The following is a 24,185-nucleotide window of genomic DNA, read 5'->3' on the forward strand; positions in this document are numbered from 1 at the left end:
CTACTCTATGGAGAGCAGATTGGAATGGGGCAAGGATGGTGTTATACAAGGAAAGAAACTCAGTAGTCCAGACAAGAGACGATGATGATTTGGGCTATCAAAATGTATTTAGAAGGTTGAACTGACATAAATAACAGGGATGGATATGGAGATTGAAGAAGAGACCTGGACAACTAAGGAGTGGTGGGACATTTTATTGACATGAGGAAGACTGAGAGAAGATTAAGTGTGTAGGGAGAAGAAGAATCAAGGGTCCACTTTGACCATATTGTTTAAGATGCTTGTGAGATAGCCAAGTGGAGTATCGAGCATGCAGTTTAACCAAAAGTCTGGAGCTCAAAAGAGATGTTTGGGCTAAAGATAAAAATGAGTCAGCATATCTAAAGCCAAGGGAAAGTTTGAGGGATTGATCATGCGGGACAGAAAGAGGATGAGAGATGATAGTCACAGGACTATCCTTCCTTAGAAGAAACAATACTTCCTACTTATACAGAAAGAAAGGGAAGGATTCTGAGTCAGCGGTCCATAAGTGGGGTGGTGGGAAGGTAAGGAAGCTCCCAAGCCATGGTTTTTCATACTAGAAGCATAATACAAAGTCATCAACTGAGAAGAAGGGAAGTAAGTGGAGAGGAGGATTTGAGGACAGGGAAATGTACGAAATAGTTATCTCAGCAACTATAAATATAAACTTGAGGAAGAAACTAGAGAAACATCATAGGATTACTGGCAGTGTTGAGAGCCCACTTGAGGTCCGAAATCATCTTTAAAGTGAAACTTGTCTGCCTGATCATATGCTTTTCTGCAGCTGCTTGGGTACAAGAATGGCTAAAGATGTCTTTGGTTAAGGATGATTGTGGATGGTTAAGGGTGTCTTTGTCTATGTTTGTAAGTCTCTACTAAAAATGCCTAGAAATGAAATTACTGAGTCAAAGGGTATATACATTTTAAAAGTTGATAGATATCACTGTCAATATTTACAGATTTAAGTGGAAAAAAAAACAGATTTCATCTGGTTAGTCCATTTCAAAAAAACAACAGAAATAAAAATATTAAGTAAATAATAGTATTACTAAGACCAATAACTCAGAAGTTTCAAAATAGAAAAGTTCAATGCATTTTAAAGATCGAAACAGAAAATTTACTTGCATAATTCATCTTGTGTGTGTATCAAGTTGTTGTTGCATGTGTGTTGTTAAGTAAGGGTCTTAGGGGACGTGTGTGTGTGTGTATTTGCAAATGGAAGGCGACCTACCTGAACCTGAATGGACCCAAAGACATCACGATCTAGCCCAGAGTGTATCATAAGTGGTTTGCGGTTATTACCACCGAGTTTTCACAATATCTTCCCACTGTGCAAGTCTCTGTCAGGAAAATAGAGTGGTTTGGCTAGCGATGACTGGGATTTGCTATGAGTGGGGTGGAACTGTCAGATTTATATGGCTTTTTCTCTTAAAAATATACGGCCTTCCTTTTTCATTCGCAGTAACTGTAAAGCCCATTCCGGGCTGATGCTTCCCAATCACTTGGCTCTGGCTCCCCGTGTTCTAATGAATGCACAGCACATCCCTCAGAAGGACAGCACTCCCAGCTGACACATCAGATAGGAAACACAGAATGATTTGGACCTGAGATTCTTTCTGGGTGTCCGTGTTTCTGTAGTTCTCTCCTTTCACTTAGCAGTCAAAGGTTATTGTAACTAATTGGGTGTCTGTTCTCTACTGGCTCTCACGGTTTGATCCGCACACACTTAGCTTCACTGATGGAATCACCATGTGGCCTGGGGAATGAGTGTTGATCAAAGTACCATCCATCCTCTTGCTCTCCCACTCTTTTGTTGAATTCCAGCTCTGCCTCCAGAAATGTCCTCTGAAGCTCGCATCATATGCTTTCTTGATAAAATGACATGACTCAGAGAGTGTAAGTATCTAGAATTATACCTCGTAAAGCTCAGCTTTTGAAACTTACTTGTGTTTGGATCTAAGCCAGTCAAATGAACTAAAAACTGGCTGGAGGAAGGCAAACACGGAGAATGATGAGTGAGCCTGAGCAGCGCTGGGGGGAGCCTGCTGAGAGGCTGTCAGGGATGAGCAGCCGTTTAATTGTTACCTCTCTCATCTTCATTTGTGATCTAGAAGACAGATGTTAAAGCCACCTTAATGCGAATGTAGGCATTACTAAATTTGGAGGCATTCTCCAAGGCATAGAAAATGTAGGTAGAAAGTACACAGAAAAAAATATATATATGCATAATGATAATTGTTCTTTTTCCAAGCCGCCACTGCTATAAGAGAAGGTTCATAGGTTCAGAGATCACCTCACTGTACAGGATGTCCACCTGCCCCACCTCTGAAGAGCCTCAGCTAAGCAACTTGGAAGCTTGAAAACATAGTTAGTTTTACTGTCCAGCTCTGTGGCTATAGATACATTCCCTAGGAGTGGCCATAGGATTCAGAAGCCTGGTGTTAAAATAACCTGGACACTGCAGTAGCTTTGTGACAGGAAATGATTTGGATATTCAGATATTTACTGAGTGCCAGTATTGTGCCATTGCCATCAAGTCAATTCCAACACATATTGACCCTATAGTACAGAGTAGGACTGCCCCTCGGATTTCCAAGGCTGTAATCCATACAGAAGCAGACCACCACATCTTGGCCACCTGGTTTCTCGGTGATTAAAGCACTCAGCTGCTAACCCAAAGTTGGCAGTTTGAACCCACCAGCTGCTCCTCAGTAGAAAGATGTGGCAGTGTGCTTCTGTAAAAATTTACACCATTGGAAACCCTACAGGGTGATTCTACTCTTTCCTATAGGGTTGCTATGAGTCAGAACCAACTCAAAAGCAGTGGGATTGGGTTTTTTTGGTAGCATTGTGACAACACTGTGCTAGGTTCGGGGATATAGCTGTGAAGAAACCAAGACATGATCTCTTGTTCTCAAGGAGCTCAAAGTCTATTTAGGAGAGAGATAAATAAGTAAATAAACACGTCAGAAAATGACTAGAGATCGTGATAAATGCTATAGGGATTGGAGAGATGGGGGAAGGAATTATTTTAGATAAGGTGGTAAAGGTAAGTCTCTAAGGAGGGACATTTAGACAGAGACTTAAGGATGAGAATGAGATAGCCTCAAAAAGACCTAGGGAAAGAGCTTTCCTGTGCAGGCGGCTTATATCAATACAGGTTCAGAGGAGTCACAGAACAGAGAGGAAAGCTAAGTGTTAAGATGTAGAAGAAGGGCAATATGAAATGAGGTTGGAGATCTAGGCAGGAGGCAGATCATACGGGGCCTGAAGATCAGTTTAAGGAGCTTGGATTTTAGTCTAAGAACAATGGGCAGCCAGCGAAGGGATTGAACAAGGAACTGATATGATCTAAGTTTTAGGAGGACGACCTTAGCTATTCTGTGGAGAACCCATTGTAAAGGAGCAAGAGTGACAGCAAAGACCCTAGATAGGAGGCTATGTAGATCAGCTGAGAAAGTGTGATGGCAATGGAGAGGGCAGAAGGGGATTGATGAAAGATATATTTCAGAGGTAGAACTGAAAGAACTTATAGGTGGATTGGATGGAGAGGATTAAGGGGAAAAGATGAACCAAGGGATCAAGTTTTACATTCTATTCCCCTTTATGCAAACCTCAAGTTGGTGTTATCTTAAATCACATCAACAAGGCACTTCACAAGGATTCCTGGACAGAGCTGCAAAGAAAAGGTTTGAGCTCCCCTGAAAAAACTGTTTCTGCCTCTACCCAAGCCAGGATGAGCCGGCTAAAAATCTTTACAAGGAACTTGAATCGATATTAGCACAGTTAGGCTCAGTACGCCCTTCCAGAGTGCCAGGCCTCGAAAATGTTTACCACCTTCATCACTACCCTTCCTCTAGCCCCAGTGAGCCTTAATCATAATCTAGTCATAACCACATAAAACCAGTCCTTCTCCATCATTTATATCCATGGTTAAGATTTTCTCTCCAGGCTTCTACCGTGCATTTATTCCTAGTTGGAATTCCTAACCCACCCTTCTTCCCATTAGTGCCATCTGTAAAGTTAATGATGACCATGCTCTGTATTTTAGCCTCCGGGTCCTTTAGAAGCAATGTTCTCTGTATTTATTTTTGAAGTCGTGAGCAGATGGCCATGCTGCTTGAACACAGCACTGAAATTTGAACCTAAAAAATGTGATTTTGGAATGAGACTGGTTCCCCATGACTAGTGCTGAACTTTATACTATAGGAGTTTAATTTAATATAGGAGTTGGTGTAATCAAAATAAAACTTACATCATAGTTGGTCTGATACATCTATAATAATGGGATTGTTTTCTTTTTATGCTGCAAAAGAAATGACATTCGTATACATGATTTATACATATTTCTATTTCACAGCCACACCAAAGTTATGGTTTTCCTTATAAGAAATGTGAATAAGTTTCCCTCATCTCCCATGCAAACACCAGCTCACAGTAAAAGACAAAGATTCTATCTAGACCTTACTTTTTACCATTGTATACCACACAGCTGAGATCTTCCTTGCCACAGCCACTCTTCTCCTATACCTTCTTCCGACACCCAGGACCTTGAGTAGCATGCATAATTGTTCTCCATGTCTGCCCATCCTAAAAGGCTAGGATGAGTAGAAACTAGCTTCTGAGGCTGTGGACTTTTTGCCTTAGGTATGGGGGCAATCATCATTTCCTATTCTGTGAGGTTACTGGGGGAGTGTAATGTTGGGAAATTTTATCTTAGACAACGCGTCCTTAGACAACTCCATGTAATTTTGCCTTGCACTCATGGGAACGTCTAACATACAGGATAGGTACTCTTACCAGAGGATTACACAAAAAAATTTCAGTTGCAGCATTATTCCATGGTTGGTGTTAAAAGCTGCCAAACACTGCTTCCCTCATGCTGCCAAATTCCTGAATTCTTTTATGGGGGTGGAATATTGAAGAGTCTTTCTGCCAGTCTTACCGTACTGAGTTCACATGACGCCAACCCGCCCCCTACCCCATATTTCACTTGCTGCCCTCTGAGATCTATAGACTCGGTAGCTTCTGGTCACTAGAGGAGTCCACAAGCCTGTTTGCTGTTTCTAAAACTTGTGGGTCTCACCCATCAAACTCTCTTCTCCAATATCCCTTAATTTGCAGCTGCCATCTTTTCTGCTCACCTTCTATGGCTTTTCCTTTAATAGTCAAAAGGCGTTAAGATCTCCCTTAGGCCTGACTTTCAGTAAAACCCAAACCCATTGCCGTCGAGTCGATTCTGACTCATAGCAACCAGTTCATAAACCTCTCTTCTATTTTTGTGACCCCGCCCCATTTTATGATATATGCCCATGAAATATGTAACAAGAGGAAGGGAATATTGTGATGCTATTATATTGTTAAGAAAACCAGGACTGAACAGGGCCAGCTACACAATTTGTAGGAATTGGTACAAAATGAAAATGTGGAATCTCTACTTCAAAAAGCAAGGGAAAAGTGCCAGTAAAGGTACTAAAATGTGAATTTTTTTCCTTTCTTCCACAGTCTCTTTCTGGACTTGTCATGGTGCTATTCATTTGCTATTTAATGTCATTCTAAGTAAAGAAGAATGAAAATTTTAAATAATTACCATGCATTTTACTATTCATCTTTATATTGTGCAGTTCAAGATTTAGTACAAATATAAGAACATTTAACTACCGAGAGTACACAATTCATATTTCATAGTTTGTACATGCATATGTATTTCATTCTTATCATGACAGTAGAAACACTCCACAAAATCAAGTCAACTGTTTTTATTTCACTTCTTGATATGCGCACATGCTACCAACACTCTCTGCCTTGGACTTACTGATAAGTAAGGAAGGACTGAAAGGAAAAGGGAATATGGGTTGCCCTATCTTTTCCTTCATTCTATGTTATGATTTTCAGCAAAAGTGACTGGCTAATACCAGGAGGTAACATGAATAAGACAGGATATGATAAGGTTCCTTGGTCATTCACGGTTCTTAGAATGCCATTTCTTTTTCCCATGTTGGAAACAAGTTCTGGTGTGAACACAGAGCATGGTTTCTTGAGGCTGTCGGTCTTCTTTCCCCACTTACTGAGTTGTAGATGTGACACACTTAACCTTGTACTCACTTTGAGTCTCATTAAACTCCTACAATTCATGGGTCCACCAGAATTCTGTGTTCATGGTGCATCACAAACACTGTGTTAATTGGGTAGCAAGGAACCAAGAACATGCATAATGTACACATCTCCTCTGCTCAAGTGCATGCTCCATTGTCCCACTGGACTTCACTTACAAAACAGAAGTTCAAAGATTAAATTACTAAGAATTTCAAGATGGCAACAGTAAAACATTACATTGAATAAGCGGCTCTTTTGAGCACAGGGTCCTGCACAGTTTGGATGCCCGTGAAGCTGGCCCTGGCACCAAGAAAGGGCTATGGTGTTGGGAAATTGAGAGAAAGTAGGGATGGAGGAGAAGCCCTTGACTTTGCTAAAAGAAACACTTCAAATACTATGAAAAGCCCCTAACCTACTAGGCTTTCTGATCCTATTTCTGTCAAGAACATCTGGAAAAAAAAATTTTTTTTTTTTTCCTCTTGGGCTGAGGAGGTAGAGAAGGTAGGAGGGGGCTCTACCAATTTTTTCCGTTCTAACTGAAAAGGGAACTTCTCTAATGTGACATGAGACCAGGTAATAAACATGTACTGCATAGACTTTAATTCCTAATCAGAAGTGAAATTGTAAACACATTTTCAGCATCTCAGTCATACTTTGAAACAATTGCTGGCACTTAAAACTGAGGAATGGTGATCAGAGCAAAGTTAGAATAAAATTTTCCATCCAGCTCATTTTGTGTGGAGACTTTGATTTTACACAACTCAAGACTTGTATCCTTATGCTTTTGCAAATGTCAGAATTATCAAATTATGTGATGAGATTTATACTAATGTCTTCATTCAGGCTTCAGTAAGCTGTTTTCCTGCTGGCAGTTTTCTGGAACTGGACTTCACTTTGAACTTAGAAAATTCTGCACATTTCAAAGGGCCCATATTCTATTTCATTCTGGATTTTTGTGCCAAAGTTGCTATTCCTTCCAATTTCTCCATCAACTAATATTTCCTTCTACAAAGCCTATGAAGCCCGATAAATTAAGCTCTTTAAGTTTGTAATGATTGATTTCTAATATTTGGGGAGTTGTGTAGGAACATATCAATGTTAATGAGTTGTTACTGTGACTTCCCATTTACATTTATTAAGAATAAGGGAAAGTACCTGCTCCAAACTCTTACTGTCACTAACCCTTAATCACTCCCTGAATAGTAAGGACAAGGTGATGGCTGAAAATGAAAACCTTCCCAATAGCATCTGTGTAGGAAGAATTGAGCCACAACCCATGAAAATCCTGTTGTATGGATGACCGCTGTGGTTAATTTCCCTTCTACTGTATTTTCTGTTGGGAATTACCCAGTTTGGCAGTATGGGTGAGCCACTCAATTACCAGAGCCCCTCTTCACTTGGTACCAACAAAATGGTTCCCATAATAATACCTATTTGTGAAGTTCGGAATGAGAAGCAGATCTTAATGCCTTTTCTCTCCACTGCCTCTGTTTCCTCCTTTCATGGTTCCCTGAGGGCAGTGGACTTTATTCCACAAGACCTAGTTTCTCTCTCCTTAGAACTGCCTCAAACATCTCATATACTCCTTTGTTCGTCTTAAACAGCAAAGTACCTATCAGCAACCGTTATAGCATGTGGAGGGCAACAAAGATTCTCTGTCTCTCCCCAGCTTGATTCTTCATTTTCTTATTCGTATTTCTACACTCATGCACTGGCTTCAGGGTGTAATAATATACTTTGGAGATTACCAAGTCAACTATAATTCAAGAATCACATAAAACTAATATCAATGAAAATATCTTAAAAACCATTGTGATACACAGTTTCTTCGTGAAGGATGGATCTTATCTTGTACCTTGAAGCTCACTTTATTGTGAGACCGGGATCCATTCAAGTATGTGTCTTGTATTGCAGAGACCTGGAGTCCCGAGAACCTTAATAGACCCCATAAAAACACAGAAAGAATATTTCTACATTTAAAAAAGTGAAATATGAGGCTATTTGGGACCATCTTCTGAAAATCTGATTTTTCAATCTCTCTGTAGATGACCTTAGTGGCTGTATGTTGTGGGCCGCCTAGCAATTTAAGCTCTGCTCAGGAACGAGGCAAGAGATGGAAAGACTGGCCTAGTTATCTGCAGCCAGCCTTTTTTTTCCCTTATGAAGGATTCTGAACTCAGAAGTGCCTCAAGCATAGAAAACTCTTCTCCAGTGTTCAGAAAAAGTAAAGGGAGATAGCCCTTCTCCTTATCCCCAGTTGAGTTCTGGGTGTATTGTCCTGCAGAGGGTAGATTGATAGAATGACTTCAGTCATGCTTTCCCACCGGTTACACATTGTAGCCATTTCAGAGTCAGCCATGCGTGCCAGATTAAATTAAATGCTTTTTTTAAAGTCTCCAAAGCAGGAAAACATTTTTCTCTGACTTTTTTTTTTTTTTCACATATTTTTTAATGAGTGCACAATAAAGATGTGGTCTGTAGCTTGTTTTCCAAGGACGAGTCCAAATTGGCTCTCATGGATATTGCTGCTACTCAGATACAGCTTAATTCTTTAATTGAACCCATTACCAAAAATTGAAGGGGCTATAAAAATAGCTTGGGGACAATGCAATGTTCTACAGGCTTTCCTGGAGCTGTCTGAGTGAAACTACCTTCACTTTTGTGTTCTGGACCCTCTGACCTCGTCAGAGTGCCTGTCAAGAAAATGTCTCCTCTGGTGGGGTCATTTTGGCTGACCCTGCTATTGACCTGTTAAGTGTAAAAAAATTTTACACTTAAAGCTACGGTAAAATCTGCTGCTGACTTCACAGACTCGACTCTCCTCTTTATAGTCAGAAAAGTGCTAGCATCATGCTACCCTGGACAAAGGAGTGGGCCAAGTTCTCTCCAACTGCCCTTCTAGAAATTTCTGCACTGGCTCAACTTATGTAGGCTATATAGAAGGCAATGCATTACTACAAATCATCTTCTCTAAGCACCTCACTTGCACTTTAACTTTCCTGACTAGTACAAATACTTTTGGTACAGACCAGATTAGATGATAAAAGGAGGGAAAGGCTATTTGGATGAGAAGACCTTGCTCAAGCCCCCCAAGGGATTGCACTCCTCTGCTTACCAGCATGCAAAGGATGACTCAAGTAAGGAAAGAAATCTGGGCTCTCAGGGTCGACTCGCGAACTCTGCTTAGAGACTTATGTGGCTTTGGCCAACTAACCCATAAGTTCTTCAAAGTGTGAGTTATTTTTAGTTATTTCTATTTGCCCAGTTGCAAGGATATATTAAATCCCCACTTTCCGACACCAAACTGTGTTGATCAATCAAATCAGTTGAAATCTATTCCACTTCTGTTCTGACACGGGCTGCACATGCAGCACTTCTTCCTATGACCCCAACAACCTGGAGCTAGGTCAGAGCTCATAAGTTAAAGGGCACAGTCCTCCAGTCTGCTAAATTTGCCCAAGATCTCAGACACTAGTCACAAGCTTGGGAGTCCCCATGACACTCTCACTTTGACCTGCTGGCTACAAATTTGGAGGTTCCCTCTACTCCCTCAGGATACCAGTGAAATCTTGGGGGTCCCCAGCCCCTTCGCTTCTCATCTGCTGGGCTTCCACTACTCTCTTTGGTTAGATAATTCACTAGAACAACATACAGAACTCATGGAGTGTGCTATACTTACAATTAGAGTTTTACTATAGCAAAAAATACAAATGAAGAGATGCATAGGGCAAGGTCTGGGAGTGTTCCCAACACAGGGCTTCCATGTCCAGAGCCTTTATTGTGGCCTCATTATGTAGGCATGGTTGACTGAATCAGCCCCCACTCCCCTGAGGGTGGCTGATATCATAGGGTGCTCTTTCTGGCCTGGCCAGACCCCACCTTAGTCAATTTATTAGTATAAACCCTCAGATGTGGTTTGGAGGCTTCATCAAAGACACTTTAATCACTGGGGAAATTCCAAAGGCTTAGAGGTCATCTCTCAGGAGCCATGGACAAAGACCAAATTCTTTTGGTGAAGCTAATAGTAAACCCACACCTAGTGCATCATAGATGCGCAGCAAATGTTGAATAATAATAGTAATAATACCTAGTCAAAAAGTCATTCTAGGAGAATGAAAAAAACCAAAGACACAAGGGAAGGATTAGTCCAAAGGACTAATAGACCACAACTACCACAGCCTCTACCAGACTGAGTTCAGCACAACTAGATGGTGCCCAGCTACTACCACTGACTGCTCTGACAGGGATCACAATAAATAGTCCCAGACAGAGCTGGAGAAAAATGTAGAACAAAATCCTAACTCACACACACACACACACACACACACAAAAAAGACCAGATTTACTGCCCTGACAGAGACTGGAGAAACCCCAAGAGTATGGCCCCTGGACACCATTATAGCTCAGTAATGAAGTCACTCCTGAGGTTCACCCTTTAGCCAAAGATTAGACAAGCCCATAAAACAAAACGAGACTAAATGGGTACACCAGCCCAGGGGCAAGAACAAGAAGGCAGGAGGGGACAGGAAAGCTGGTAATGGGGAGCCCAAGGTCGAGAAGGGGAGAGTGTTGACATGTCATGGGGGTGGCCACCAGTGCTACAAAACAATATGTGTATTAATTGTATAATGAGAAAATAGTTTGCTCTGTAAACCTTCATTTAAAGTACACTTAAAAAAAAAAAAAAGTCCTTCTAATTTCACTTATTTCTAGTATAAGTCTGGGTACATGGATATAACTGGTCCCTGGGTTTCATAGAATATGTAAACTATTTACTTACATTTGTTTTGTTTTATTTTTTATTTGTTTTGGAGTTTTTTTGTTTTTGTTTTTGCCTACTTCCTCTTTTTCTTGCATTTTTCCCCCATAAATACTTTATCCACTACTTGTTCTCTTTTGGTTAGTTAGCTGTTTGAGTCATGTCTTATCTGCCTTGAGCCTTGCTTTCCCCATCATCCATCCTTTTGTGAATATATTCAGATGCGATACATATAAGCACAAGTGTTTACAGAAGATGATTGTTAATAATAACATCAGCTAATTATGTCTTCTGCTCACCAAGCCCTGGGCTGGTCTCTTTACCTGTGGGATCTGGTTAATCCTCACAACAACCTCAAGAAGTAGACGCAAGAATTATACCAGTTTTACAGATAAGGATCCTACAGTTTAGAGGGACAGAAACTTGCCAAGGTGGTGGTTTCCCTTGTGAAGTGCTAAAATTGAACTAGTCTAACTCCAATTACTGCCACCCACAGTATAGCTGGAAAAATCATGTAGAAGAGGTCTCCTGAGTGAGACAATCCTCTCTGCCAACAGGCCTGTCACTCACATAAGAACACTCTACCTGAGATACCCACTTCATTTAAGCCAATCTTCAGTGACTGCCTCACAAGTTACTTGGTCTGACCAACTCCAAGTGAAAGCTGTGAGTCACATTAAGGGGCTTTCCTGATTATCCCAGCATTACTTAGCCACCGATGCTCACAGTGTTCTGAGAGGAGCTGAAGGAATATTTAGGGGCGACAGGCACTAGGAAGGAAGCTTTCCTTCGCTCCTGCTTCCTGGGCAATAATCATGCCCTAAATAATCAAGCACTAAAGGAAGAAAATATTTATGAGCAAGAGGAAAACATTTAACCTGCCAGGACAGGGCGAGGCAGTTTCCCAGCTCCCATCTCACTCGCTCTTCACCACACTCAAGTAATGCAGCTATTCATCCGTAAGTTGTTACCCACTAATTTATTTATTGAATATTTCATTGTTTTCGGGGGGGTTTCTCATTAAAAACAGTGCTGTGGTGGCCAAAGCACCAATTAAGATTCTTTGGTCATAAGAAAAAGAGGGAGGGAGGGAATCTAGCTAGCTTCAACCAAAAAAAACAAACCCCGTGCAGTCAAGTCGATTCCGACTCATAGCGACCCTATAGGACAGAGTAGAACTGCCCCATAGAGTTTCCAAGGAGCACCTGGCGGATTTGAACTGCCGACCTCTAGGTTAGCAGCTGTAGCATTTAACTACTACACCACCAAGGTTTCCTAGCTAGCTTAAGCAGAGAATAAATAGGGTAATTGAAAAAGCTAAAGCATCCATCTCGGGAAGCAGAGGATCCAGGGCAACCCAGAGGATCCAGAGGGCAGGACCAATGAAGTCTCCTTAAGGTGCCACTCCATAGAACAAAATTAATCTGTTCCAACCACTTTCCATCTGTTTGGCCACACCACTCAGTTTTCAGATTCCTTGGAGAGAAAGTCCGATTGGCCTAATATGATCACTTGCCTACCTCAGGAGAGATCAGAGAAACTTGGTGAACAACATACAACTGTGTGGCTGAGTCATTTCCAAAAAGAAAATCCAGATGCTATAACCAGAAGGAAAAGAAATTGATATTAGGCCACAAAACCAACAATGGCCACTACAACCATCTTACAGATAAACCTTTATCTATGATTATTTCTTTGAAATAAATTGTGGAATTGTTGGGTCAAAGGTAGGCAGCAATTTAAAGTTTTGCTGCATGGAGCCAAGTTATTCTCATGAAAGGTCATTTCTAGTAATTCACTCTTGATAATAGAAACTGGGAAATGTTTCATTGGTATTCTAGAGCTTCATGGTCTCACCATTCAAGTTGTTGGAACAGAATAGTTCAAATTAATTTTTTTGCAAAAAATAATGCTCATTGCAAGCATATAGTTTAGTATTTTTTTATGGCAAACCTATCAGGTCTGCCCCTGGCTTTTTGAACCCAGAACACATCACCTACCTTGTCCCAGTGAGTAGATGAAGGCATGTCTTTATAACTCTCAATACAAGCTTGCTATTTTTTCCTATGCTGTATGCCTGGAATTCCGACTTCACAACCCAGTACTTCAGGCCCTTTTCATGTAATGACTTTATGGGCTGCAGTTCTGATTTAGAGGTTTGGTGGCCATCCATTCTGCTTAATTTTCTGGTTTGGGCATCATCTTTCATTGTAGAGGGTTAGAAGTCCCTCATTGCTGCCACTTGCCACTACATGGAGCCCCAACTGAGTCAGTGCTGCCTCCAACATTTACCCAGGTCTAAGATTGGTGGGGCTGAGTACAGAAAAATTCTGTAACTTTCTTTTCAAAGTACATTACCTGAAGTCCAGCTGTAGATAAGACTGAGTAAGAGAGGCAAGGAGCAGGGAGCCAGACCAAAGGGGAAATGGATACCTCTAGGCCCTCCTCATTATAACGAAGAAAGAAGAGCCTGTATATAAACCAAGAGGCAGTCATTCAGACTGATCAAGGGGATGCTACGTGGTTTAAAATCAGGAAAGGTGTGTATCATGGTTGTATCCTTTCACCATACTCATCCAATCTGTATGCTGAGCAAATAATGCAAGAAGTTGGACCAAATGAAGAAGAATGTGACATCAGGATTGGAGGAAGACTCACTAACAACCTGCAATATGCAGATGACACAACCTTGCTTGCTGAAAGCAAAGAGGACTTGAAGACTTACTCATGAAGATCAAAGACTACAGCCTTCAATATGGATTGCACCTCAACATAAGGAGCAAAAATGTCACCATGGGGACTAAGGTGCGCCTGACCCAAGCCATGGTATTTTCGATCACCTCATATGCATGCAAAAGCTGGACAATGAGTAGGGAAGACCAAAGAAGAATTGGTCCCTTTGAATTATGGTGTTGGTGAAGAATATTGAATGTACCATTGACTGCCAGAAGAATGAACAAATTGGTCTTGGAAGAAGTACTTCGTCTCACATACTTTGGACATGTTATCACTAGGGACCAGTCCCTGGAGAAGGACATCATGCTCGATAAAACAGAGGGTCAGCCAAAGAGAAGAAGACCTTCAACAAGATGGATTGACACAGTGGCTGCAACAATAGGCTCAAGTATGACAATGACTGTGAGGATGGCACAGGACCAGGCAGTGTTTCATTCTGTTGCTCATAGGGTCGCTATGAGTCAGAACTGACTCGATGGCACCTAAAAACAACCACAGGCCCTCCTATTTATTTATTGAGCACTTGAATGTTTTACGTTCTGTGCTAGGCTCTGGGGATACAGCTGTGAGAAAACATAGCCCCATCATCATGGAACTTATAGTCAAGAAGGGGAGAGACACATAAAGTAGATAATCCTACCAATAAATGTGTAAATACAAACTGAAACAAGTGTCCTAAAGAAAAGAAACAGTTCTATGAGAAAATATAACAGAGAAATGGGACTTAGCCTCAGCAGAGAGTAGCAGTGGTCCAGGAAGCTTTCACTGGGAAAGTGATCGATCCTTGAGCTAACATCTTGAGTTAAGAGTTAGCAAAGGGGTGTGTGTGTGTGTGTCTGTGTGTGTGTGTGTGTGTGTGTGTTGGGAGAGGAGGGGTAGGAGTAGGAGGTAATTGGAGAAACAGGGAGTCCCTGTCTGTGGTGGGAGGGTGAAAAATGATCAATGTGCTTGAGCATAAAAAGTCAGGTAGAGAAAGGCAAGGTAGTAAGGGGCCAATTTGTATTTAAAACCCTGGTCTTCAATCTCTAGCCTGCAAGCAATGGGAAGCCATTTGACAGTTTTAAGTAGGGAGGTGAGAAAAATGGGCTGGAGGAGATTTCATTTCCTCTAGAGAGGGCAGCAGGGAAAATTGTAGCTTTTAGAATTTCTAAAGATGTTTTAGTCACATGGAAACTTTCTGGCTCTGCCTTGCCGCTCCCTCTCTGCGGAGGAAGTCGGAGCAGCAGGGCTCTTCCCCTTACATGTTAGCTCTGGCATATGGCCACATCTAGTGCAAACACCAACGGTGATGTTCCACTTCACTTCTTCTTGGCTCTCCAAGGTCGGATATCTAGGTGAAGAGTGGCGGCTACTGATGTAGCATTTGTGCTAATAGAGTAACAAGGTTTTTTTAACTTTGGAAGTCACATAAGAGGCTCCATGGAGGGAAACTATTGGCCATTCCGCTGTCACACTTCAGCACATGTGTACTTCCAGAAGCAGAAAAAATTGAGATTTAACAAGCTTAAGGCACCTGCTGCAAGGTCTCTCAGTGCTCAGGAAAACCATGAAGTTTCTACTTTGTACCTTGCGGTTTCACTCCCATGCATCCCTGGAAGCCCTCCCATCAACTTCACGAGGTGAATCTTCATTCATTCATTCACTCAGCCAGAGAACATTTATTGAGTACCCATATCTATGTTTACAGGCACTGAGGATACAAAGATAAGCTCTGATCTCAAGGAGCTCCCTTCCAACCATCCCTAAGACCCCCTCACCCCCTGCCCCCCCCCACACACCACACACATACCAAGTATGTTTTTGGGGCAACTCGAATCATAACTGTGTACATATTGGAACATAACTATTTTCATGAGGTTAAAAAAAAAAAAAAAAAACCTTAAGGAATAAAGAGAAGGATAAGCCACATTTTTAAAGTACTTTTATGTATCGGGCACTATGATAGATGTTTCCAGATATATTATTAAACCCCTGTGAGGAAACTCAGGTTTGGAGACAATAAATAACTTCCCATGATTTGAAAATGTATCTTTCAACTCTAAGCAAATTACTTCCCTACTTTTGCTTCTCCGAGAAGCCTTCCCAGAATCTCCCAATTGCAAAAAATTGTTTCCTCTTCTGAGCTCCCGAAGCACAAATGATTCCTGTTCATGTGGTATTTACTTCAGTCAGCCTTGTTTTATACAGAGTTATATACATGTGTCTCTGCCCCTAAGGTCCTTGAGGACAGGAAGATGTCTTGTTCAGTTTTATATTCCTAAGGCCTACTAGGATAACTTGCATACCACTACCATGTGCTCAGAAAATGTTTGTAGAATGAAAGAATTAACTAAGGTATTCACAGCTCTCGCTGGGTTGGGCAGAGCAGTCCATTTCCTAATATATGTAGGACAGCCTTCCCTCTTCTCACCTCTGGCTCTGTTATATATCAGGAAGGGTCCCTTGGGCATGCAGTGTAGACAACCCAGTCCACAAGGCTAAGCACTGATCACACCTCTGTAAACAGCTACCCCTTGCAACCTTCCTGGTCTAGTGGTCCACATTCCAGAGATATGGTCCCTTTCAGGAGGCCAGAATCCAGGCTGAGGCCCATGCAGACTGTAGAAACAAGTTTGGAGCTATTTGAGCCAGGAATTCTGGGATCCTGGGTTTGTTTTTGTCTGTTTTGTTTGTTTGGGTACTCAGAACATGGTCTGGAAAGGGAAACTGACTCCAGATGGATGTATGCCCTTGTCTCTGTGGACTTTTTGCCCCATGGAAAGAGGCACAGCAGGAACAGGACCAGATCTTGGTCCTCTAAAGCAGGTACCCTTTGTCCAGCTCCAGATTAGAGCAAATAGTAAATGTAAGAAACAATAAGTAAGTGAGTAAAGATGAAATATTTCTAAAACATGGGTTGGTGGTTCAAACTTACCAGCGGCGGCTCTGTGGGAGAAAAGACCTGGTGATCTGACCCTGTAAAGATTACAGTCTAGGAAATCCTATGGGGGAGTTCTACTGTGTTATATAGGGTCACTATGAATTGGAATCTACTTGACAGCACACAAAAACGATAAAAAGAAATATCAGAACTCAATTTCAGGGACACATCAGCAAAGATTCAACCAATGCAAGTTTGTTGGTTATTGCTGTTTTATTATATCGGCTGTTAGACATATTCTTTACTTATTTATCCCAGGCAGAACTTAGTTTCACTGAATTTTTGTGGGCCGGAGTTAGGTTAGGAGGTGAGGTTGACAATAGAAGGTAAATACTGCTGTCATTGCTGGGCTGCTAGTAGCCATCCCATCCTCCAAAGAAAAGAATTTGAGCATTTAAAAGGCTATGAATCCTGCTTCATGCTCATTCTTTATATCCAATCAATCAACCACCAAGTCCTATCAGTTCTCTCCTAAATATCTCTCAAATCTCTTTTCTTCCCTTTAATTGAATCTCCCCACCTTAATCAAAACTATAATCATATTTTTCCTAAACTAGCCTTTTAAATGGTTTTCTCCAATCCATTTTATGCACAGCTGTGAAAGTCAACTTGTTAAATGTAAATTGAATGGCATTTCCAGTATTAATACTCTGCAATGGCTTCCCATGAATTTTAAGATGAATTCTAAAATCCTTAGCAGGCACTACATGAACTCGCTCCTGCCATTCTCATCTTGTCCCACTCTTGCCTTCACTTGCTGAGCTCTGGCTGAATTGGTCTGCTTTCAGATTCTCACACATGCCAAGTGCCTTCCCATCTTAGAGTGTTTGTATATGTTCTTCCTCTTCCCTGTAACACTTACGGTCCTCTCCTCTCATTTTCCCCAAATCTTAAATGTACAATCCATGAGAGACTCCTTCTCTGACCTCACCCCTAGACTAGGTCACATCCTTTATTACATGGTCTTATTGAATCCTGCCCTATTCCTCCATAATAATTAGCACTATTGAAATTAAGTCCTGTAGGGTCGCTATGAGTCGGAATCAACTCGACGGCAGTGGGTTTGGTTTTTGGGGGTTTTATTGAAATTAAATAACTAATCGCCTAACTCATTGCTTAAGATCTATCTTTCTTGATTATAAGCTTCATAATGGCAAGAACTGTGTCTGTCTTATTCACCACTGTATCCCTAATGCCTTGCATAGAGCCTTAAGCATAGTCAGCATTCCATAATTGAACTACAGCACCTTCTATAGGCTAGACTATGTGTACATATTGGAACATAACTATTTTCATAAGGTTAAAAGAAACCTTAAGGAATAAAGAGAAGAATAAGCAACATTGTTAAAGAACTTTTATATATCTATTCCAATACACACACGTATTCTAGCACTCTGCTAGGCACTAGGCTATAGGAATGAATGAGTAAGGCAGTATTAGACCTTAAAGAACACATGAGGTCCAGTGATTAGTCCAAGAAAATTCTACAACTTTCTGTTGGCTTCTTTCTCTTTTCCCAGTCATTTTGGCTCAACATCCTCCGTATACTGCCTTGTCTAGCTTTTAGACAGCAATTGACTTTTTGACAAATAACTAAAGAAAAAGAAAAGATTTAAAACCTCTGTCTTTTTAGTGTCATCTGTTATTAGTTTTCCCTCTCCAACTAATAAATGGACACTATTTGTCTTCAGCCTCTTCTCATGTCTGATACACTTAGAAAATGTCTGTCTGTATCTCTCTGTCCCTTCAAAATTACAACGCATTCTTTGCTTTGAATTTTTTTATTATTGACATAAAAAAACATTATATTTGCCTTCCTTCTTGGTGACTTTTATTGTCTGAAAACTTCTCATTATAGTCCATCTTTCATACAATTTCTATTTTTGTTAGATACGTAGGTGCATTCTTTATTTTTTCCTACCTGTCCTATGCATAAAGATTTTTTCCCTTTACATGTCATTTTTAAAGAAATATTCAATTGTTTTAATTTTTTAATTTTTCCATTTGTTTAGTTTTACTTATGATTATTTGGATGGCACATATTCTTTGTAAAATAAAAGCAAAAGAAAGAGAGGGGGGAGAGAGGGAAGAAGGGAGGAAGGAATGGGAAGAAAAAAATTATAATTTGATTCTGTTGAGAGCTGATTTACATGATGGAGAGAGATAAACAAAGCAGGGCTTTGAACCAGTTTGTTCAGGTTCAAACGCCTGCTGAGAATTTGCATTTCCAACAAATTCCCAGGAAGTTATACATAAGAATCAGCTGTGTGTCTTATTAAAATGTGGATTCTGATTCAGTGTATCTGTGGTGGAAATCAAATTCTCAGCAAGGAATTTGTTAGAAATGTAAATTCTCAGCAGAGGTTTGAACCGCAATGAACCTACTTGAAGTCCTGAAACAAACAGAGAGAAAGAGAGGGAGGATGGAGTTTTTTTAAAAAGAGCAAGATAAATAGGGAACTGATAGAAGAACGTGGGCGAGAAGTCTGAAAATGGTACACAGAGCTAAGTAAAGGTGAAAATATCACAGTCATCCTGGTTTTCAGTCTACCATCAACTGACTTACAGACCAAATTCCTCCAAGATGGAACTATGATAAACTAACTAAAAACAAATCAGCATAAACCCAGCTCCCTTTGAGTAAACCAATACAAAGAGATGCCAGCTAGGGATGGATCAGTGATGTATCTTCATGAAGGAGGTACTAATAAACAAATACATAATTTTTCCTTTATTTTTTAACACATCATTTGATACATACGAAAGATGATCTATGATTACATTACTTTGAAAGCAAAATAAAACAGTCAGCACCTTTGAATCTACTACCAACCTCGAACCAAAATATTATCGATAACTTCCATCAACCTATGAGTTCTTGCTATCTCATTCCCTGACTCCTTCTGCCCCATCCTAAACAAAAAAGCCCAAACCCATTGCTGTTGATGGATTCCGACTCATAGTGACCCTAAAGGACAGACTAGAACTGCCCCACAGGGTTTCCAAGGAGCACCTGGTGGATTAGAACTGCCAACCTTTTGGTTAGCGGCCATAGCTCTCAATCGCTACACCACCAGTTTCTGCCCCAGCCGAGGTAACCATTATCCTAAATTTTATGTTTATCAACTTCATGCTTATATACCTATATACACAATTTTAATACAAATATATGTGTACTTCAATAATGTATATGAACTAATTGTGAACAAATATTTTAAAAAACAAAAAGTAAACATTTGCCTTTAGCACAGGAGAAACACATAGCTATTACCTAGACCACATGCTTTACATGGACATACTGTTCTTGAACTGGGAGAAGAAATGAAGGCTTTTGTCAGCCATGTACACTTTTGGAAATGGAAGCGAAGAGGTCCATGACAAATAGTTTTTATAGAATACCAAAAGGACAGGCAGGGAGAAAAGGAATGTAGAAGTACTTTGAAAGTGCTCCTTGCTAGTAGTAGAAAATCACTAAATCTGCCAACAGAGCAAGTTTGGGGCTTAAAGCTGGATTCTCCTTATTGTCATGCTTACTACTGTATGGTTAATAACCAACCAAAAACCAAAACCAGTGCCATTGAGTCGATTCCGACTCATAGCAACCCTATAACGACCCTATAGGACAGAGTAGAGCTGCCCCCATAGAGTTTCCAAGGAGTGACTGGCGGATTCAAACTGCCAACCCTTTGGTTAGCAGCCGTAGCACTTAACCACTATGCCACGAGGGTTTCCTGTATGGTTAATAGAAAACCAGAAATAAAATGTCTTCTGACTTCTGATTTTCTGAACATTCAGAAAAATGTTCCCACGTTTTCTTCTCCTTTTAAGATTTGTTTTCATTATAAAAGATCTAGAATAATTTCTAAATAGAAAAAAAAAAATCACATGGTTGTGAACTTTCACCTTCAACTGGTGGCAGGGGTGGGGAGAAGAAGGGAAGAGAGGAAGGAAGGGAGGGAGGAAGGAAGAAAAAAAAAGGAAGGGAAGAAAGGAAAAAAGGAAGATTCCCATCATGGATTGAATTATGTGCCCCCCCAAAATGTGTGTATCAGTTTGTCTGGGCCATGATTCCTGGTATTTTATGATTTTCCTTTATGTTGTAAATCCTGCCTCTACGATGTTAATGAGGGAGGATGGGCGGCAGTTGTGTTAGTGAAGATTGCATTGTGTCATGAGGCAATCTCTTGAGATATAAAAGAGAGAAGTGAGCAGAGAGACAGGGAGACCTCATACCACCAAGAAAGCAGTGCTGGGAGCAGAGCACATCCTTCGGACCCGAATCCCTGCTCAGAGAAGCTCCTAGGCCGGTCAGGGGAAGGGAAGGTTGATGAGAAGGTCCACAGAGAGAGAGAGAAAGCCCTCCCCTGGAGCTGATGCCCTGGACTTGGGCTTCTAGCCTACTTTCCCGCGAGGAAATAAACTTCTCATTGTTAAAGCCATCCACTTGTAGGATTTCTGTTATAGTAGCACTAGATGACTAAGACAATTCCCTCTCCGAGAAGGGTTGATTTTTCAATTCCTTTCATATTTATGTGGATAAAAAGACTCAATATCGTAAAAATGTAAATTCTCCTCATTTGATCTATAAATTTAATGCAATTCCAAAGTCCCAACAGATCTTTTTAGAAACTTGATAATCTGATTCTGAAATATCTATGGCTGAGTAAAGGCCCAAGAATACCCAAGCTATTCTGGAAGAATAAGAGAGAAGAATATGCTCTACCAGATTTCAAGACATATTATAAAACAACGGTAATTAAAACAATGTGGTATTGGTGCAGGGACAGAAAAATGGGGCAGAACAGAGAACCCAGAAACAGATGCATTAATACATGGAAGTTTGGTAAGATGACACAGATGGCATTGCTGGCCACTAAAGAAAGGAGAGGCTATTTAATAAACGATGCTGGTACAATTGACTATCAGCATGGGAAAAAATGAAATTAGATATCTACCTCACACCACACCTCCAAATCAATACTAGGTGGATTAAAGACTTAACCATGAAAGAAAATAACTTTAAAAGTTTTAAAGAAAATATGGAATATCTTTATGACCTAGACATAGGGGAGAACTTCTTTCAAAAACACATGAAAAGAGCTAGAATTCTTATGCTCACTAAAAAAATAAAAAAAAAAAAAACTCAAATTAAGAAGTCTGAAAGTAACAGGTATTAGCAAGGACATGGGTCAAGGTGGAACTCATACAGACACTGCTGGAGAGAGGTGTAAGTTGGAATAATTGGAATCATTTTAGAAAACAGTTGGCATTATCCTGTAAAGATGAATATTTGTATACCCATATATCACACAAAAATTCCACTCTTAGGTATGTGCTTTAGAACAGTGCTCCTCAAACTTGAATGGCCTCAGAATCACCTGGAGAGCTATACAATGTCTGGGCCCCAGCCCTGGTGATTCTGGTTCAGTAGGTCTGGGGTGAAGTCTGTGAATTTACATTTCTAAGAAGTGCGAAGGTGATATGGCTGCTGGTCCTCAGTCACAGTTAGAGGAACACTCCTCTAGAGTTCTTCACCTGTGTATTATGAAACAGGAACAAGAATGTTCAAAGCTACATTGTTTATAATAGCAAAAAAAGAAGAGAAAACTGGATACAACCGAAATGTCCATCAGCAGAGGAATGGATAAATTAACTGTGGCATGTTCACACAATGAAGTATACGACACAGAAAATGAATGAACTATAAGTACATGTAATGGCCTGGATGAATATGGGAAATAATGTTAAGTGAAAAAGTAAGTCACAATACAAATGCAAATTTTATGTTTGTGTCAAATACAAATATAAAATGTGATAGCAAATATGAAAATACAAATTAAGGTGGTGGTAGGTAGGCTTTTGTAAATTTGGATAAATGTATGGGTTTCATATAGGATAATTATTGGTCAGTTATAAATGGACCCTGGAGTGGTTAAAAGCTTCATATTTTTTTTTTAGTTTAGAATTATTCTTTTTATTTTAGAATTATTGAGGATGACCAAGAATTAGCACCATGGTTTGCAAACATTTTCCTTTTTTTTTTTTTTTCTGGCTCTGACATTGAAGACTCTGGGATCCTGCCTGGAAAATCTTCATTTCCCTCCCATCATGCTAGTAGACTTTAGTGACAATATTTGGAAAATGACATTTTGGATGCTCATATTGGTGACAACCCCAAGGACTGGAAATCTTCCATTCTACAATTAAACAGAAATCATCAACCAGCATGGAAAGTAAAGCTGTAGAAAAATAAAGCTCAAATTTAAGGCCCAAACTGGTTGTTATTTCGTAAGTGAAAAAATTTTGTTCATTTGTTCATATACTACTCTGGGCCTGCCCCACTTCATGCTTCCCCGTTCAGTCAGTGGAAATCGTCACTTTAGAGAGCGCTCACTTCATTATGAACCCACAGCTGAGGTGGCCATGCTTACTTACATGGTTAGGGTCTCGTTGGGGTGACCATGCTTACATGGTTAGGGTCTCGTTGGTTGTGAGTAAGTGGTGGTAAGGAGTGGTTTCTGGCTTGTATCTGTTGTGTTTATTCAGAACACCTGAAGGTGTGTTCTCTCCCTGACACTCTGTCTCTCTGTTCTCCTCAGGACTACTGGCTTTCTCTTCTTTACAAGCGCCTGATCGGCCCCAAAGTCTTGGCCGTGCACGTGGCTGGGCTCCAGCGGAAGCCACGGCCAGGCCGAGTGATCCGGGACAAACTAAGGATTTATGCTCACTGCACAAACCACCACAAGTAAGTCTTCATAGAGATGGGACAGAACGACCACTTCCCAGGAGCTTCGGGCTTCAAGCCCCTTGTAGAATCTGTGTTGTTTGAGACCTCTTCAAGACTTAGCGCTCACTGGTGACTAATCTTCCTTAGTTGAAAAGTGCCTCTGGAATCACTATACCTGCTCTTTGCAGAGTTTCAAAAAATCTCTGATAAATAGCCCTTTCTCCAAGTAAACTCCCTTTTTCATATTTACAGGATTTATTCATAAAAGCTTTGCTTACTTATTCATCCAACAAATTTTTCTTTAGCATTTCTCTTTGCCAGTTGATGTAATGCTCACGAGGCTTTTTTGTGTGCCCAAGCCTGAACCAAGGTGAGAGCTATAAAATCTACTCATATGATCCACCAGCAGAGCTTGAGGAAGCAAGTCAACATTTTCTGAGTCTATTTTTTTTTTTTAAGACCTAATACATGAGGGGGAGCTATGCCACAGAAGCCTAGCCTTAGACCTAGAGCCCCAGCATCTCAAGCTAACATCTCCAGAGCTAAATGAGGGCTCAAAGGTAGGCAGGCCAGCTTTAGAACCATTTTCAGAATTTCAAAGATCTCTTCAGCTCTTTAAAGAGTTTAGATGCTGAACAAAATCTGAATTTCCTTTATTTGGGCTGCACATATAACTCAGTGTGGTAATGTTTCTTTTTTATCTGAAGCACTGGTTGTCATTACACTTGTCTTTAAAACAAACAGGAAAATTAATTTCAGTAAGCAAATAAATCTTGGCAGATAAAGTATTTTAAAATATGAGGACCATAAGGTAAAAATTTTAAACTGGATCTAAAGCAAAATCCATTAGACCAAACATGGCTTTCTTACATCATTTCCTGTTGAGGGGGCAGAGTAGGCAGACCTGGAAAAGAGAACTCTTTCTC

At 40.5% G+C, this 24,185-nt stretch overlaps 1 protein-coding gene across 3 annotated transcripts in view; it reads left to right on the forward strand.

Moving 5' to 3' along the window:
• HPSE2 (heparanase 2 (inactive)) overlaps positions 1-24,185 on the forward strand; it is a 704,249-nt gene that overhangs the window by 652,281 nt on the left and 27,783 nt on the right. For all 3 annotated transcript variants that reach the window (XM_010589074.3, XM_064269462.1, XM_064269463.1), the window contains one exon: positions 23,132-23,277. In XM_010589074.3, the coding sequence (XP_010587376.2) occupies positions 23,132-23,277 (146 nt within the window). The remainder of the gene's footprint in view (positions 1-23,131; positions 23,278-24,185) is intronic.

The sequence above is a fragment of the Loxodonta africana genome, chromosome 16, assembly GCF_030014295.1.
Source record: "Loxodonta africana isolate mLoxAfr1 chromosome 16, mLoxAfr1.hap2, whole genome shotgun sequence".
In the NCBI taxonomy this organism is placed as follows: Eukaryota; Metazoa; Chordata; class Mammalia; order Proboscidea; family Elephantidae; genus Loxodonta; species Loxodonta africana.